General features: G+C 41.3%; 1 protein-coding gene across 1 annotated transcript in view; it reads right to left on the bottom strand.

The window, feature by feature from the left end:
- Positions 1 to 1,472: 1,472 nt before the first annotated feature.
- Positions 1,473 to 19,014, bottom strand: part of RAB31 (RAB31, member RAS oncogene family) — a 123,835-nt gene continuing 106,293 nt past the window's right edge. Inside the window, exons 6-7 of the mRNA XM_058556720.1 lie at positions 17,777 to 17,886; positions 1,473 to 4,953 (exon numbers count right to left, since the gene is read on the bottom strand). Of these exons, the coding sequence (XP_058412703.1) occupies positions 4,856 to 4,953; positions 17,777 to 17,886 (208 nt within the window). The 3' untranslated portion in view covers positions 1,473 to 4,855. The remainder of the gene's footprint in view (positions 4,954 to 17,776; positions 17,887 to 19,014) is intronic.

The following is a 19,014-nucleotide window of genomic DNA, read 5'->3' as shown; positions in this document are numbered from 1 at the left end:
AGGATAGCCCTGGACTCCTTGGCCTTGTTCTCCAGGGCCCTTAAATCAACCAAAGCTATTTTGTAAAAACATGCAAGGTGCCTCAGTGCACAACTCGTCAGACCCTGGGTGGTATTAAGTAAATCCCCAAGGTGGGACAAAGCAGGACTGAGGAATGGAGGAGAGGCGGGAATCCCCATGTAGAATACTATTGACAAAGAGGGCTGGGCTGCACACAATGTGCTGGCTAAATCCAACCATGGGATTCTTTCTAAAAACATTTCCAAAATTGCCATAAACAGGTAACCACTTTTTGTAAATGCAAAAGAAAGACTTGTTTTCTTACAAAATCAGAACACTGGGTGTCTTGGTGATGGTGGATTATGTTGTGTTGTTTTTTTCTTATGTACTGAAAGCAGCTTCCAAGCAGGTGCCTTGGGTAGTGAGTCAAACGCTGAGAACGTAAGGCACTGTCTTCCTCCCCGCTCACATCCTGCTTTCCCATGGTCGTCTATGCATCAAATGAGGCTCTGCGTGGAAGGCATAAGATCCACAGCGTGCATGAGAAGGTCTGTGTGTGCTGGCGGGCAGGCAGGGGGAGCCGGGATGGTGAAGGGATGGGAGTAAGTAGACCTGGAAAACCTACTGAAGTTTTGCCAACATTAATGCCAACATTAGGTTGGCAATTACACTTCTGAAATCTTTCCAGTGTATTTAAAAAGTCGGCCTGATTCTTCATTGTTTCTTGTCCACATAACCTGTCTCTTTGAAAAAAATTAATACAGCCAAATATAGAGTCCAATAAAACACACATCCTGAAATTACCAAATGCAACCGTTTTGTCATGTTGGCTTCAGATTTTTATATCAGGAAATACATAAAAATGACTGAGCGGTAAATGCTCTGTGTTCTCCTCCCTGAGGTTGTCTACTTCCCTCCCTCTCAGAGATAAGAACTCTCACGAAGTTGATGTTTTTCCATCTAATTCTTCTTTTATGTTAACACACACACACACATTCATAAACAACACATCTTATTGTTTTGTGAAAGTTTATACACGTTTGTACTTCTTCAGCTTGCTTTACTCACTCAGCCAGGGCCACAGCTCTGTTGTTCAGGCTGTGCACTGCACAGCTCCTGAGGGCTTCATTCCCACAGACCACTGTGAGAGTGGCTCCTTGGGGATGTGCAGTATGGTGGCCCTGCATTCCACATTCTGTTCTGAGATACATGCTGATGCCTGACAGATCTTGCATTCATTTTAATTACCCTATGGTTTTCATCACATGGCTGTGCCACATTTTATTGATTGATTTCCTTAGGGGAAGTCAGTGTTCTGCTGTTACAAACAGTGCCAGTGGATATGCTTATACTGGTCTTCATATGTACAGGTGCACAAGTTTCTGTGTGGAATCGCTATTCTTATTCTGAGGTCACTGCGATTTTAAAAAAATTATTCAACAGAACATACAATAAGAAAAAGACAAACTTGGTAAAGCTTAAAAGATTTATTAGAATGAATCAGTGTGTGTTAAACCAAAAATAACAGATACAATTGGGCGCTGTTGAGAGCAATGCTTTACTATGGAATATAAGGTGGAAAGGTCCTAATTGCAGCAGCGTCTTCTATATGCGAGAACTGGGTCCAGCCCAGACAGAAGCCCTTTATAAAAACACGAGAAAAAGGAGTTTACACAACAGAGCACTGACATTGGATCACTGGGTCTGGTTTCAACAATGATGGTTAAAAGAGTACACTAGATACCTAACAGGTCTGAGTACAGCTTAGGGCTCTTTCATTTATAAGCCAACTCATTATTCTACTTGCTATGAGCGTTGCTGAGCAATGAGAAGTGGAGTCCCCCAAAAGGAGCTCAATGTCAGCCACCACATGCCATCTTCCTTATCTTAGAGGAGGAAATATTCCCTCAGAAAATAAATTCAGTTCTCATTGGGGCACAGCCCTTTTGTTGGCTAAAGGTTGGTTTTAGGTCTTCAACTTTCTATAGTCTGAAAGGTAACGTCGTATTCAGCCCCCTAATGTACCATTTTCAACTTATAAAATGGCAAGTCAATTATGTAACTACATAAAATGTTTGTGTGACTCCTCTGCCCTCTTAGGGCTTTCCATTGGGAAATTATCCCTATGAGAGCCCCTGCCTACATTCAATAACACACAGTTGTGAGCCAAACGCAGCCAGTGAAATGGAGTACACGTTGGTGTAACAAATATGAAATCATATTTACACATATTCACACACATACCACACATGAAAGGAAAGAAAACAGAGGAAAAGGAGCAAATTTTGGAAAATTATGTGAAGGATGCTACATCACATGAAACTACTTGACAATTTGGAACAATAGTAATTTCCAGGCCTTTACATAATATTACGTGGTTACAGTTCAATTATTAGAACAGCCAGAAAGGAACCTCAAGGCAAAATAAAGGAAGACCAGAGAGCCTTGCTTCGGACAAGGCTGGCGCGTCTATCTTCAGAGAAGACTCTGTGTTTATGCAAACACTCGTGTGCTCAAGGGCCATCTACTCTTTTCACCAGTTGCTCCAAGTAGTGATTACATATATATATTGTCATCTGGCTTGAACAGTTAAGGCCGTACAGAAAGGTAAGAGTGGTTGACACCCTTATGTGCTTCAGAAATAAAACCACGAGCTCATTCATGGGTAGCTCGCTACGTGTGGTTAAGACCAGCTATTTTATGCAAGATGCAACCACTAGAGAGCCAGCCCAGAACTGCAAACGCCACTGGGAAGCGTACTACCTTAGCTAGGCAACCTAGTGGCTGTCTAGAGATAAACCCAGGTTCTCAGGGACAGTGGGATGAGGAAAGGTTCCAAATAAGCCTGCATGTCACCGGAAAGAGGTCATTTCAATTTGCCACGCAAATTTTTTAACCTTGGGAAGAGGCATGGTAATCACTAGACCTGCACGCAGAATCATGTTTAGCCAGTAACATTGACAACGTGGAGAAAACCCTAAAAACCTGGCCAAGGCCTTGCCAAGACATCCAAATGCCACTTGCTAACAGTTTTTGAGGTACTGTCTGGGAGAGCTAAGAGGCACTCTTGAACCAAAAATACACATTTCCAGCCTTCACAGCCTAAGATTGTCAACTACTCTTGCACGCTGGGTTAAGCAGTAAGAACATCAAATCGACAGCAGATTCTTGAGTTAAAAAAGCCTAAATCTGTGATTTCCACTTGTTTTCTTGATTGCAGTCCACATAAAGAAGTGTAAGCTTGGCCCTGGTCTCTCAAGGACTCTTGCTTTTTGTTGATGGCGGACTCAGTGTCTCTACTTGCCATGAGCATGGTGGGCACAGCCGGAGAGGACTCTAGGCACCAGCTCACACTGAGTTACTCAGAGTTCAAGGTCTTTACTCAGCTCGCCATCTCTTTCCTGACTTTTACACTGTAGGTGTTCAATTAATGTTTGCCTGGCCTTGAATGTTCCTGGCAAAGAAGGTACGTTGGGCCTGCTACCACGCTGCATGAGGAACCATTTCTGAGGCTGTTCTTTTGCAGTTTCCTAGCCCCAACAAGAGGCACCGATCCAAACATCCTTTAAGAATCACCTCCCATATGAGCCCTAATAGGAAACCAACTGCTTGTTGATCCCAGGTTTTTACGAAAAGTTGGAATGGTAATAGGATTTGAATTTTCCATGGAAATAGCTTTTCCCCCTTTTCATACCTTCTTTCTCTTTACTTCCATTGGATTCACATATCTTTCATTAATTGAGCAGACAGAGAATCTGAAAAGGAAGGTTTTCTTGAAGCCTATTCTCAGCCAATTTGCACTCCAGGGTTGGACCTCTGGTTAACCCTAAAACTCACCTCCCCAAGCTTGGCATCTTCTAAAATGCTGTCTCCTATTTTATAGTTTTAGGACTCTTAATCTAGAATCTAGAATCTTAAGGTTCCGGTACTTGCTCTGGCTGGCTTTCCTGTAACCTATTATTAATTGGTATTATTAGAAGTTTGCCCTACAATTTAGATTCAAACATCCTCTAGTTAATTTTTCCCCCTAGATATGACACTATGACATATTCTCTTAGTAAAATAATACTCTGTGCATTAAGCTTCTCTAAGAAAGTAGGAATTTGTTACTGTGGAGATGATGCATACCAGGTGGTGTCTGGAATAATGTTTATATCCTACATCTGCCACTGCTTACACAGTAACTATTGAAATGACTCTTCCAAACTAGGCCTCCCAATCCCAAAATTACATGCAATATTTTAGTCAGATTTGATGTGTTTGTTTATATATGACCCAAATTTTAAAAAAATGTTCATCAAGTAAAAGTCAGAGACGTAGGCAACAGTTTCTAACACATCTTTCTCCACTTTTATAATAGCTCAAGTCTACAGCTTGAGTGATAGTCCAATTACACTCCACTGAAAGGTAAATTAAATTAAATTAAATGAGCCTTTCTGTGCAGGCTGGTTAGGTAGCAAAGCAAAGGCACTGAAGAAGTTCCTGAAGTCTGGCGAGGGACACAGGAAATCTGAGTGGACTCCACTTTAGAATCTCATACACACAATGAACCAGTAAGACTTCTGTACAAATTTAAGAGTATTTTAAGACTTTTAACAAAAAACTCAACTATACTTATTACCTAACATCTGTTCCCTCCCGTGTGCATTTCATGCACTAAGGCCACTTTGTGGCGGTATGGTGGATTTTTCCAGAGTTTTCTAAAATCCTTTTCCAGGGACATTTTCTGCCCCATTCCCTGCAGGTCTTCTAGGATGCCAAGCCAGCGTGCTCACTCTCTCTAAATGAGGTGCCAAGCCACTGAGAAGGGGAGGTCCTTCAGCAGTGCACAGCGGGGTGGACCCTGGCCCACGGGTCAGCAGCACGGCCGGGTGCCTGGCATGGATGAATTCAGAACTTTGATTCCTCCATTGTTTCCATTTTCATGGGGGTCCAAAGGTGGGATCTGGCGACCTGGAACAAAAAGGAGGCCAAGGTTGAGTTCCTTTTTCCCAGTCGACACCACATACAGATTGTACCCTGCTTCAACACCTCGGCTAATGTTCTGGTTACACGGAAAGCAGAGGAGCTACAGAAGTCGCTCCTTTTCCCTCCTCCCCTCCTTTGCTCTCTCCTCTCTTCCTCTCTCCCTTCCTTCTTTCCTCACTCTGCTGCATGAAGTCAAATCACGTTTAGAAAGTTACAGGAAAGCAAAAGCAGCTTCCTGATAATATGAATTTCCCTGGACTTGGGACCCCTGGCTCCTGAGTACGGGAAAAGTCCCCATCCACCTCCTCAGCACACACGTCAGCCCCTAGTTCCTCCCCAGCCTTTTCACGGATCTGGCCCACTGGAATGAGCTACCTACAGCCCCGGGCGGGGCTTCAACAGTCATCGTGAGTGCTCGTCTTTTCTGCTTCTTAAAATAGAACTGGATTGGGAATTGCAATCTTCTTAGTAATATCATTTATTAACACTTAGCTCCCCACCCTTCATGCTGCCAATGCATTTAGAGCACTATCTGGAAAGCCCTGGGAGGCATTCTTCACAGGAAACAGTATTTCAATGTCATCCACAAGTAATCTTACTTGTATAATTTAATTTAAAAAATTATCCTACAGTCTCTGTAAATACACAAAGTAAAAATTAAAAAGGCAATGGAGGGGGAAAGGGATGTGGTAGCTAAAGGGTATGTGGTTCCTTTATAAGATGATAAAGATATTCTAAAACTGACCTTGCTGATGGTTGCACATATCTGTGAATATACTAAAAACTACTGAATTGTACACTTTAAATTGGTGAAATGCATAGTATGTGAGTTTTATCTCAATAAAGCTGTCTTTAAAAAAGGTAATGGAATCTGGAAATAACCAATATTTGTTTAGAACCTCACAGTTTTCAAAGATTTTCACAGGTACCATCTTCCCTTAATCCTGTGAAGTTGGTGTAATGGCCATTATTATTATCATTTCATTCAGAGGACCTGGGCTCTATGCTGAAGGTCACATCACAGGTGGTTCTTTGATGATAACCTGCATCTTGATTTTCCGATGGATCCCAAAGCCCGTGTTCCTCCCACTCTGCCACATTAGCTCTCTCTGCCACTTTTCTAGCCCCCATGAAAAAGGCATGAAACACCAGCTCTAAAAGAAGGATTTTTTTAAATCAGTGAATTAGTACAATATCAGTTTACTAAGTAACCAGTAATTAGAAATGGAAGGGAAATTAGTTCCACAGACAAAATCCTTCAATGCAAGTGGATGTGACCTAAGGATCATAAAGAGAGTCAAAACACCTTGGTAGAGGTTCATTTTCACAAAGGGCAGAAATAGTTAATTTCAAAGGTATTAATGATCGTGTAGATTGGGTGGTATGGCCATTCATCAAAGCTCAAGCATAAAGACCAAGGTCATTGGCAATTATCCAAAATTCAAAATCAATGGTAGAGCTCTTCATCTGATTATGGAACAGATGGCAAGGTTGTAACAATGCTGCAGCTGTTGCTGCTACCATTTTGCATAGCCCATAAAGCTATCCAAAGCTTTTTCTGGCCATTCTCAAAACAATTCAGTCTAATCCAGAAGCGGATGCAAACATAAGTATGTGTTTTCCTCTTCTGGACATGCTGTGTTTTTTTATTAGTTGTAATTAAAAGGAAGTAAACAAAAAGCCTCTTCTACTTTGTGAATCTTAAGTGATAGAGGAGAAAGTTCCAATGACCACCAGTTCTCTGATTTATTCAGATCAGATGATGCCAATCACTTACTCCTCGAGAGAAAGGGATGTATTTTGGAGGCATGATAGTGTCAAGTTATATCATTATTTAAATTATTTAAAATAATAATATTTCAGGTGCCTCCTGAGCACGTGAGGTGCTACAATAGGAGATTTTGCTTTTCCATCTGAAATATTTTTGGACAAAATTATAATTCTGATTGGTGCAAGCTGCTGCCCTGGTTAACTAAGACAGTCTTGTTTACTGATCAGTATTTCTGACAATGTCAAAATCAATATCCTACACTAACATCAACTTCATGCTATTCTGATGCTGTTAACTCTAAAGTTAGCAAGACAGCAGCACGCTTTCAGCCCTCCTATACATGACTTATGCTACACGCCTCGTGTCATAAGTTTTCACAAGTCTTTTCCCCATAAAAAGTACCCCAAATATAGAAAAAGCTTATATACAAGATATTCATTGAAGTCACAAAAGTAGAGTGAAAATCTAGCGACAAAGAGCATATAGAAAGCAAAATAGCAATGCTAGGGCAGCCCCAGCACCCTGCCTTGCTCTCCCCTCTTCCTCCCTCTTTTCTGCTCCTCACCCCTCTCCCCAGTAGACAAAAAGGAGACAATATCTGGGGTGCAAGATTAAGTGAGACCCAAGTCACACCTCAGGGAGACTCCTTCTTATTTGTTTTAAACTGTTAGCAACGATTTTTAATCAGTTGTTGAGCTTGGCTTCTTAGAGGCAGCAGGTTCTGTTTCTCTTCAGAATGTTCAAAACCTCACTTATTTAAAGACAGAATTATTGCAGTTCCCTCAGACTTTGTTTTTCTCATCTGGTAGAAAAAGTTTGGGATCTGAGAGTCAGTGTCCCAGTTAAGCAAACTTGGATAAGTTATTTAATATCTCCAAGATTTTCTTTCTTCACCTATAAAAAGAATATGAGAAAGTAACTTGATAACTACTACACAATATAGATATACGGCTATCACTAACATGCAAGAAACTCATGACAAGGCACGAAGTCCCCAGTAGTCTCAGGGTTCTGGGCACAGCTCAAGCGGAGTTTGCACGGGGAGAAACCTCTGCCTAGTGGCTCACCACGGTGGATGCTCAGGGTTCAGCTACTAAGATCAGGACCCATCCTGCTCTTCACAAAACACTCAACCTGGGAGGCATCCCACACATTCCAACTTCAAACAGTGAGAAGATAGGAAGTGCTTACACTTTAAGGCAGAGAGAGAGGAAAGCCAGGTCATAACAGTGAGGCAAGCACCTTAAGAAGAGAAGGAAGCCAGCAGTGCTGTGAAAATACAACAAGGACCTGAGTTATTTGGGACTTACCAAAAGGTTAAATGTACTTAGACAAAAGAATAGTTCTGGACAATGGCCATAGCGTTTTGTGCGAAGGTGATCACCGTAGAACACTGTTGAATCAGTATTAATTACATAGGCATAGAATAGGACAAATATATATATATACACAAACATCTGAAAGGCTCTGAGTATCATCTGCATGTTTGTGCTCTTACAAAATGCCCTCTGAGGAGGCAATCTCCACAAGTCATCCTGGAGTATAAATCCTGGGCCAGGGTGTTTATTTTAATAAGCTTTGGATTGTGTAAGATTCTGCTTGGGAAAAGTTAAGACTCTTTTTTGAAGTTCAGTTTTCCTAAAAGTTGACAGCCTAGAGAAAAAGCATGTTTTACAAATGATTCCTCAGGAATTCTGTGAAAAAACAAATTCCAAGCCTATAAATTTTATCATGGCTCTGGACGGAGGTTGTAATGCTTTTACACACAACAAAAATAAACAGCATGCTTAGCTGCAGCTGTCGTCTTTCTTTGTGTCGTGGACTGGCCATTTCCTGCGTGAGCTCAGAGTCCTCACTGACAATTTTGCTGTTTATATTCTTCTCTCCTTTTATTCCAGTTCCAGTATTTACTTTGCTCCGCCATCTTTTGTTGGGTGTTAGAGGTGCTGGTAGTTGCTGGGTAACTTCCATTTCTTGATCTTGATTTTCTGAATCATCCAGATTAGTAAACCGATCAAGTTTACTAGGACTTGGCACTATTTACTCTTAATAATGACCTTCAAGCCTCTCCATTTAGAAAGGTGTCTCTATGGAATACTGCAGTGGCTCACAATCATGGAACTTTGCCCTAAGAATACAGAATGGGACCAGGGGAGACACACATGACATTTGAAGCCGTTCTCTGAACTTTTGCTGCCAAAGAGAAGACAATATTGGAATTACTAGATGATCTTGGATATTAAAGAGTCGAGACTTGAGGAATAAGCTAACATTCTACATTGGACCCAAATGGCTTAGGAGACAGGAAGTAAATTTAGTCAGGTGGCTTGCAGAAAGTCCAAGTCAGGGAAAACGAGAGCCTTAACTTGGGTGCAGTGGAGAGAAGTAGCAAACAAAGATGGACAGAGAACTACAGGAAGACACCTGGCAGGACGTGACAACTGATTGGAAGCAGGGGTGTGTGTGTGTGTGTATGTGTGTGTGTGTGTGTGTGTCTGTGAAGAGAGGGATAAAGAAAACTGAAGTTCAAAGTCTAGGGAGCTGAAGGAATGGTGATGCTCCAACAGCAACAGAAATAAGGGGAAGGTCACCATTGTCTATTAGTCCAAGATGCCAGATGTCTTCAACATAGAGGGGCTTAAGCTACCCTAAAATCATTATGCTTCTTTACGATTCAAAAGCATTTTTTCTTTTTATTTATTTATTTTTAATTAATAGACTTATTTGGGGGGGCAGTTTTAGGTTTACAGAAAAAATTGAGCATAAATTACAGAGAATTCCCATATACTTCTCCCCTTCATCCTCAATTTCCCCTATTTTAACAACTTGTGTGAGTGTGGAACATTTATTACAATTGATGAGCCATTATTGACCATTATTAACTAAAGTCCATAGTTCACATTAGGGTTCATTCTTAATGTGGTACATGCTATGAGTTTTGATAATGAACAGTAACATATATTCACCATTACAGTATCGTACAGAATAGTTTCACTGCCCTAAAAATTCCCTGTGCTTCATCTATTCATCCCTCCTTCCTGCCCTGAGCGCCTGGCAACCACTGATCTTTTTACTGTCTCCGCAGTTTTGCCTTTTGCAGAATGTGATATAGTTGCAATCATACAGTATGTAGCCTTTTCAGACTGGCTTCTTTTACTTAGCAATATGCCTTTAAGGTTCTTCCATGTCTTTTCACGGCCTGCTAGCTCATTTTTTTATCACTGGATAATATTCCATGGTATGGATATAGCCCTTTAATTTTTTATTTTAACATTTGAAAATTATAAGACACAAAAAACACAAGCCACAAAGGAAAAAAATCTAATAAACTAGACTTCATCAAAATTAGAACTTCTGCTCTTCCAAAGACATTGTCAAGAAAATGAAAAGACAAGCCACGGCCTGGGAGAAAATATTTGAAAAACAAATATATGATGAAGAATATGTATCCAAAATATATAAATAATCTTTAGAACTCCATAAGAAGACAAACAACTCAAGACAAAATGGGCAGAATTTGAACAGACACTTCACCAAAGAAGACACTAGGATTGCAAATAAGCACAGGAAAAGGCACTCAATGTTACTAGTCATGTGGAAGATGGACATTCAAACCACAAGGAGATACCACCACACACCCATTAGAATGATCGAAATTTCATTAACTGACCATGACGAGTGTTGGCGAGGATGTGGAGCAACTGGAGGGCTCCTACATGGGTAGTGGGAAGGGAAAATGCTAAAACCGCTTTGGAAAACAGTTTGGCAGTCTCTTAAAAAGTTAAACATTACCTATCAGGTAAGCCAACCATTCCATTCCTAGGTATTTACCCACACAAAGACTTGTACATGAATGCTCACAGCAACCTCACTTGTAACTGCCCAAAACTGAAAATGACCCAAATGTTAGGTGAATGGATTAATAAATTTTTACTCATGCAATGGAATACCACTCAGCAATAAAAGGAAGTCAGCAAAATCCATACTGTGTTCAACTCTGTAAGACAACGTATCTAATTTCTTGAATAAAGGAATTGCATGAGGGAAAAAAAGAGAGAAAGATGGAAAGGGAATCTACTGCTTCAGAAAGGCTTAAAAGACATATCAACTAACTACCGTGTGTGGAATTTATTTGCATTCTGATTCAAACAAACTGTAAAATGAAACAAAAAAACCATTTATGACAATTATGAGCTATTTGGAAATTTGGACACTGAATATTTGATGATATTAATATGATAATAGCATTACGATTATTAATGTGATAATGTAATTGTTGTTATGTAAAAAAAGGTTAAATACTGAAAATATTTACAGATAAAATGATGTCTGAGATTCCCTTCAAAATAATAGAGGCAGGGGATGGGCGGGGGGGAGTTGGGGTAGAGAGGCAACCAGCTTGGTCTGGAGTACATGTCTTTTCACTATGTTACTCATTTTACTGGTGTACATGTTTAAAATTTTTCATAATAAAGTCTTTTTTTTTTTGTTCCCTGGAATCTCACCACCCTGACACAACCACTGTTAACATTTTAATGTGTATGTATCCTTCCGATCTTTACCCAGAAGACTATATTATTTACTATTATAAATTACATGGTTTATATTTTATGAAATCAAATTACACAAACTACACTATAACATTTGTTTCACACTCAACAATTTATCTCTTTATGTCAGTAAATACATATTTATATCATCATTTTAATCACTAGTTTATACTGATGTACCATGATTTTTTAAAAATTATTTCCCAACTTTTGGACAGTTAAGTCATTTCCTGTTTTTCACCATCATGAATAATGTTACCATAAACCGCCGTACGCACTGAGAAGTGACACGGACTAGAATTTGAGAGCAAGGGCTCTGGAGCCCCACTGCCTACCCCCTAACCCTGGCCCTCTCACTTACTAGCCATGTGACCTAAAGCGAGTCACAATCCTCTCCATGCCTCGGTTTCCTCATATGTAAAATAGGGAGGATCACAGTGCCTATTTCAAGGATAAATTTCAAGGATAAACTAATGAGTTAAGACATAGTTAAGCAATTGCAACAACAGCACAGGAGAACTTGTTATATGTTAAACATATTACTACATTTTGCACACCTGATCGATTTCTTCTCTAGAATCCTTGGGATAAAAGATATGCATGTTTAGGGCTTCTGACATCCAAATTAGCCCATATTCCGAAACCACATTACTTCACAGATGTCTCCTATTATTGCATTTGCGAAATTAACTTTTTTGGTGGAAGGAAAGTGGACAGGCTTGTTTCTGTCCTTTCCTTGTCCCATAATAGCTAAACTTACCTTCATCTGGCAGCTTGCTGTACTATTATAAAATTTGCAGATGTTTCATTTTGTTTTCAAATTTCTTTAACCGGCTCCAACCAAAAGTAACTAACTACCCAGGGAATTTCAAAAATCCAGTGGACTTAAAATAGCTAACACTCTGTGCAACAAATGATGACAGAACAAGACATGATTACTGCTCACAAGTCTTAACTTCCCGTCTTTCATATTAACACCCTATTCTAATTTTTCCAAACCAACATTCTTGTAACTCTAATTATATTCACTTTAGAAAAACAAATACTTCTCACCTTGTTCTAACAACAACTAACAAACAACCTAGTTTAATAATGTCTTCAGTGTCTCCAGATGTGACTTTCAGGGGGAAGCCTCATGTTCTCTTCTCTACAGTCAGTATTCAAATCAACTGAAGAAGAAGCAACAGCTGTCTGGCCGGAGGTCCGTCCCAACCAGACACATCTCTAGTGGGCCTGCAGCCCCACCTCTTTTTGCCCTCAGGGAGAGTTAAGAAAAAGAAAGATATTTGAGTTGAATAATTAAAATCCACAAACCAAAACTTGTGTTCCTCACACTCCAGAATCCAGTCTGCTAGGCTCAAGACAAATCCAGCCCCAGAGAACTTGTTCCTGTGCAAATCTTCCTCATTCCAGGAAAGGGACCCCTGGGCGTGCCTCTCGGTTCTGCTCTCCTCAGCCTCATTTCCAGCTCCTTACCCAGTGCCACTGCGTTCTACTTCCAGACAATTTCTGAAGTTCACGTCCACTTGTTTCCACCCTACTCCAAGTGACATTTCCTCCAGATTACAGTAGTCCCCGGATATCCATGGGAGATCCAGTCCAAGACCCCCGTGGATGCCTGAAACAACGGACAGTGCCCAACCTTATATACACTATGTTTTTTCCTATATGATAAACTATAAAGTTCAATTTATAAGTTAGTCACAGTAAGAGATTAACAATAATAACTGATAATAAAATAGAACAATTATAACAATATACTGTAATAAAAGTTACCGTAGATCTTAGCAATCTCAGCATACGATTTTTTTCTTTTCCTTATTAAATCAAGAACTTGCACTTTTTCACCCAAAGGAAGCACTTGATAGCTTCTCTTTGGCATATCTGAATTGCCAGCTTCACTACTCTTGCACTTTGGGGCCACTATTGAGTAAAATAAGGGGTGCTTGAACACAAGCACTGTGATACTGCACAGTTGATCTGATAACCGAGATGACTACTAAGCAACTAACAGGGAGGGGCCGGGGTGGCGCGTCCAGCGTGGATATGCTGTGCTAAGAGATGAGTTACATCCTGGGTAGGACAGTGAGGGACAGGGCAAGATTTCATCACACTACTCAGAATGGCACGTGATTTAAAACTTATGAATTATCTCTGGAATTTTCCATTTAATATTTTCGGATTGCAGTTGACCGAGGGTAACTAAAACAGCAGAAAGTGAAACCACAGATAAGGGAGGACTACTGGACTACAACAGCATCCTAACTGAGTGAGCCATTTCCAATCTTTCCTCCTCCTGATACATTGATCTTTTTGTCAACGTAAACTGGATATGCCACACCCCTGCTTAAACCACTTGAGGGGCTTCCAGCTGCATTCAGCATATCACCCCCCTCCTTTCCATTACAAGGCCATGCAAGGACCTGGCTCAGTCTCTAAGCCCGTCTCTCAGCGCTGTCCCTGATCTCCCCACCTTGCAGTCCACTGGCTTCCTTCCTCTCCCTTAAAGGCACCACATCACCTCCCACCTCAGGAACTCAGCTCTGGTGTTTACAGCCTGATAGCTCTTCTTGAGCTCTCTGCCCAACTGGCCTCTTCTCATTTTTCAAGTCCAGCTTAAAATCAATTTCTTGGGGACACCTCCTCTACCCAATCTAGAGTCCCCACCTGTTACTGTCCCCACAGTCCTTGTAATGTACAGCATTACAACGTGTAATTATACACCTGTTTGACTCTGCCCACAGCCCATCCACTCAAGTGTCAATTTGTTTTGATCGCCATGATGTCCCCGGTGTCTAGCATGGCGCCTGACTCACAAAAGAGTGTAGGATACATCTGTCGAATAAACGAGTGAAGAGAAACCAGGCCTCTCTAATTAGCTAGTATTATCCAACCTTAAGTCCCTGTAGAAAAGTGACTACATTTCACGTGATCTGTGAACCCACTGACACATTGTCTCCTGGAACATCAAGAGATGAGGCTGAAGATCCAAATTCAAAAACCTGAATTTGGCACTATCCTATTTATTAGTCTCAGCTAGTATGACAGAATATGACAGAATAAGATCTGCTCCAGAGATTGTGCAGTCTCGCCACAAGAGTAAGAGATGAATATCTGAAACACTTGGAGAATCATTTAAAGAGGGAATGTGTTCCAATGTCAAAATGATGGCGTGGACTGTTAAGAAACCTCAAATTAAAGGCAGGAACCATTGTGAGAGTCAGGGCAGATGAAGACTTCATGAAGGGAGGAGATCTGAACTGTGCCTTGAAGGAATCAAGGTTTGCAGGGATGAGCATCACACATCGGTGCGGAGTGAGCAAACTCAGGGAGGAAGGAATGAAGACCAAGCCTGCCGAGGAGCAGACGCCGGCCTCGGAGCTCCATCCCCTGCCTTTCAAGTTACGATGACAGAGACAGGCTGAGAGGGTAGTTGCATAAGGAAGACCATGAAGATTTTGGGTTTTGATTTTCATACTGTAATAAATAAACAGCAGCAGAATATTCTTTGTGTTTTCCTACACCAATTTAAAAACTCAAATGTACAATAATTTTCTTGGCCAAGAACTTTTCTTCCTATATTTTAACGCAAAGAGCAAACCTTTAATGTTCAAATTAAAGGTATAAGAACCCAAGAAAGTACAATGGACAAGCCTGGGTGGAACTGCATGGAAGAGAATTAGCCACACGCAGCAGAGTAAAGAAGCTCCAAACATGGGATTTAGAAAAGGGACCTGGGGGGCCGCCAGGCAGAGGACAGCACCTTCTGGGAGGACAGACTGTGCACAGACAACTCCAAACAGGGAAGCCCCTAAATCCTCTACAAGGTAGCTTCCGTCTTCGAAAACAGGTGATATTTTGTCAAACAATTTCCAGTTAGAAAATACATTAACTCCTGTTCAGAAAGCACAGTTGTCTCATTTCTGGTTTACAAACACTCAGGGAATGTAAAAGAGCAACATGTGTCTCTCCCTCTAAGTCAATGTGAATTAATTGTGTTTAAGCACCCCTTTTGAAAGGGTTTTTATTCTCACTACTCTTGTTGATTTTTCATTGCATCTTTTCTCCCAGGTACGTTTGTCACTGGAACATTGCTTTGGGGAGCACAGGTGTCAGCAATGTCTCATTCTATTTTGAGCTCAGGGAGGAGCACGTGGAATACAAGTAAGATTGGGGAAAAGGAAAATAAACGAAACGTCGGCTGCACTACGTTATGGGTACCCAATGCTGCCTTTGAGATGAACCTGTATTCAGCCTGCCACGCCCCGGTCCCAAGAAATTCGCCTGAAGGAAAAAGAGGCTGTTAGGCACCAGCGCTTACAGTACACATGTGGAGAGAGACCTTGCCGCGGCCTGGCCTGCGTATCAACAGGCTCTTTGCTAAGGCAATTTAACCAAAATGTAAGGAAACAGAAACAAACAATTGTTTATTTGACGTGGAAGATGAGGTGATACAAGTATTCTACAGCTTCCATAGGAATTAATTATTTTAAGCCATAATTACCTGGTGCTTTAAGCAATACACTTGTTTTTTCTTTACCAGGATCTCAGGAATTCCTTATTCAAAGTCCCCATCACTCTGAGCCAGAAATATTGCAGATGCATGAAGGGACTTATACTGGCTGGATCACACAGAGAAACACCTTTTAAATTAAGATATTGATACTTGCTGCTTAGGTTTGTTTTCTTCTTTGAGGTCCTTATTTCATTTTTTATTTTAATAATGACTTGCGTAAGCCTCAGGAGGTCTCCTAGCTCAGGCAGAGACCTCAAGCTGAACTTCAAGTAAATGGAGCGCTGCGCTTCCTTCGCTGAGCTCTGCCCACTGCACCGTCTTCCCCCCAGGGCCAGCGCTGCGGAGAGGGCTGGAGAAACATGAGGAACTGCTCAGAGGAGGGGCGTGGATGTCACTGTCATCAGGAGCTCTCTGGCTTCAGGAGTTAAAACCACTAATAAAGCGAAACATTCAATAGCTGTACAACTAGCCTAACATACCAGAAAAGCTCAACATCCCCGGAAAAGAATGAGTTTGGTCAGGAAATAAGAGGGCAATGGAATGAGTTCAAGCCCAACTCTCTTAGACGTCACCCAAAGTTCTGCAGCCACAGAGGGCAGCCGAGCAGTTTCCTCACGGCAGAGCACTGCACCACGGCCCATTTCCAGGAAGGAGCAGGAGTCTGGGGAGATGGGGTTTCCAATTTTAAGTTACAACCCTGTCTCTCTAGCGTTCACCCACTCAGGTCAATGAGCTTGGAGAACACCATTCTGTAGAGAGTGCGAAATAGCAGGAAAACGAATGCTTCTGGAGGAGGAAGGCAGGGAAGGTGGTGTGGACACCCGTGAACAGGGCCGGGGGCTGTGGAGGGCTGAGCTGCATTCTTTGGTGCATTTCTGTACCGTGCCAGAGTTCCCCATCCCCAGTGAATTCCCTGTCAAGCCAAGAGAAACAAACAAAATATTCCCTGCTGTGGGTTCTCAGAGTCTACAGTAATGAACCAAACCCAGTTAAAAGGAAATCAATCTGTTCTGGGAAGCGGCCCCCTCTGACTTCGAGAGCACCGCCAACAATGACCTCAGGCAGAAGAGAGATCAAACTATCAGTTTCCTTTTTGGAATTGTCTGGAGCCAAAATATTTGAGAACAACTGCCAACTGTTCAGGGGTTCAACTTTTCCTAAGGTGGGTACCCCAGGACTTTGTGCCCCAGCACCTCACTAAACACTTACACTTCTTGCAAAGTGCCCAATTACACTCTGAGAGCATCTCAGGACACAGTTTCCCAAGAGCAGGTGGCCTCTGAGGGGCCCCAGAAGAGAACGTCATTACCAGAGAAGCTGCAAAGGTAAAGTCTGGCCATCAGCTGGGAAACAGATCTTAGATGAAGGTTATTCATGGGGACCCAGCATAAAGAAAGGGAAGCATAACATGGTGCAGAACTGGAGACGAAGGGAGCCGTCTCCTTCCATCAATTAGCTGATCAGACTGAAGAAAATCTTTAAACATCGACTCTCCACCCAATTCCCAACTTCAGGTCATGGCAGATGGAAAGACTGTTTTTTGTTGATGATCACCAATAAAAGAAATTACTAAGTTTCTCTTACTTTGTTTGCCTAGAGTCATTCAGTTTGATGGGTGACTTCGGTTTTCTATACCTGATCACTGTCTACTTTATTTCTCCTCTCCTCGACACACTAACATAAAATGCTATCGAAGAGATAATTTTTTAATTAAAATAAATTTTATTTTGCAACACGGTTACTTCATTTCGATTCACAAAACATAGAATCAGCAGGTCAAAGCACAGAATTATGGAAAGTTAGAATTGGGAGGCACAATATAGGTCAGAATTAACAAGTGTATGCTTGTAGGTTTTACATCCACAGCATCAAACAAAGTTCACACAGAGGAAAAGCTCTATTTCAGAGTTCTACGATTTCATCCTTTACGGTCAGAGCATAAAATGTAAGCCAACAACCTCAGGTACTTACTGATTCCTTGAAAGAGCTCTTCAATATTAATAGCATTCTTTGCACTTGTTTCAACCACGATGGCACCTATGGACTCAGCATATTCCTTAGCATCCTTCAAGGGAACCTCCCTGGAAAAGAAGCCAAACCCAGATAGAAATGAATGCTCATTTGTAAAATATAAATAACCCCAACAGATCAAACAAAAGGCTCACATGGGAAAAGCTCCTTTATTTTCCTGTAGAATAACAACTCAATTGCTCAGAAAGTATTGAAAACCTGGTATGGGTGAGACTTTTTAGAGTTTAAAACCTGGTCTCCAGCATCCATGGAGGCAAGATATGCGCATATAAAATATTGTCCCCAGTCCCACAGAGGGAAAAATTCCAGAACAGTAGGAAAAATCATTATGAGTATGGCAGTATACATTCTGGCTTTCAGAGTTAGTGTTGATTTCAAATTTTTTTCCCCATAATAATGACTCAATATTTTTAAAAAATTGTATGTGTGTGCACAAGCACATGCTCATATGCCCTTGTAAGACTTTCCAAATACTGTCTTTCACAAATCAGAGAAAATATTGACATGATTTGAAAGTTTGGAAATGAACATGGTTAGCTACAATGGCTACGATACAGGACGGCCTATTTGGACTTTCACCTTTAAAAGGCTGCTCCTGCAAAGGTTTTATGATATGAACTCTATTTAAATGAATAACCTAAAAAGACATTTATTGATCTACTTTTAATGTGAAGATACTGTGGTGGATCCAAAGATAAAAAAGACACAGTTTCTATGCTCCAGAAATGTATTCATTTATTCAACAAATATTTATTGAGCAGCTATCTTGTAGGTGCCAGAGAAAACACTAGTCCCTGCCTTCTGGAATATACTTGAGAGCAAAGGCCAAAACATCCAATGGTCACTCTAATCCACAGCATGGTAACATCTGTGATATCTGGATAATAACGGCACCAATAAAGTGCTTCAGGAGTAGAGGGGTACAAAGTGATGCACTTTGATCCATGGAACCCAGAAAGGTACCCTGGAGGAGGTCACCTGAAGTGAGGCCATGAAGGGCAGAGAGAACACAGATGAGAATTTGTGAGGCAACAGCCTGACAAAGACCCGCAGTGGGGAGTACCCCAGATACGAGTAAAAGTCGATTCCGCACACAACGCTGCCTTGGGTGTAAAGGATTTATCAGTGAATGATTTGGTGTCTGAATGGAGAGAAGGTCGGAAGGCCAGGAGCTGAAA

This window comes from Diceros bicornis, chromosome 16 (assembly GCF_020826845.1).
Source record: "Diceros bicornis minor isolate mBicDic1 chromosome 16, mDicBic1.mat.cur, whole genome shotgun sequence".
NCBI lineage: Eukaryota > Metazoa > Chordata > Mammalia > Perissodactyla > Rhinocerotidae > Diceros > Diceros bicornis.
The sequence above is the reverse complement of the archived record's forward strand: the minus strand, read 5'-3'. Positions and strand labels throughout refer to the sequence as shown.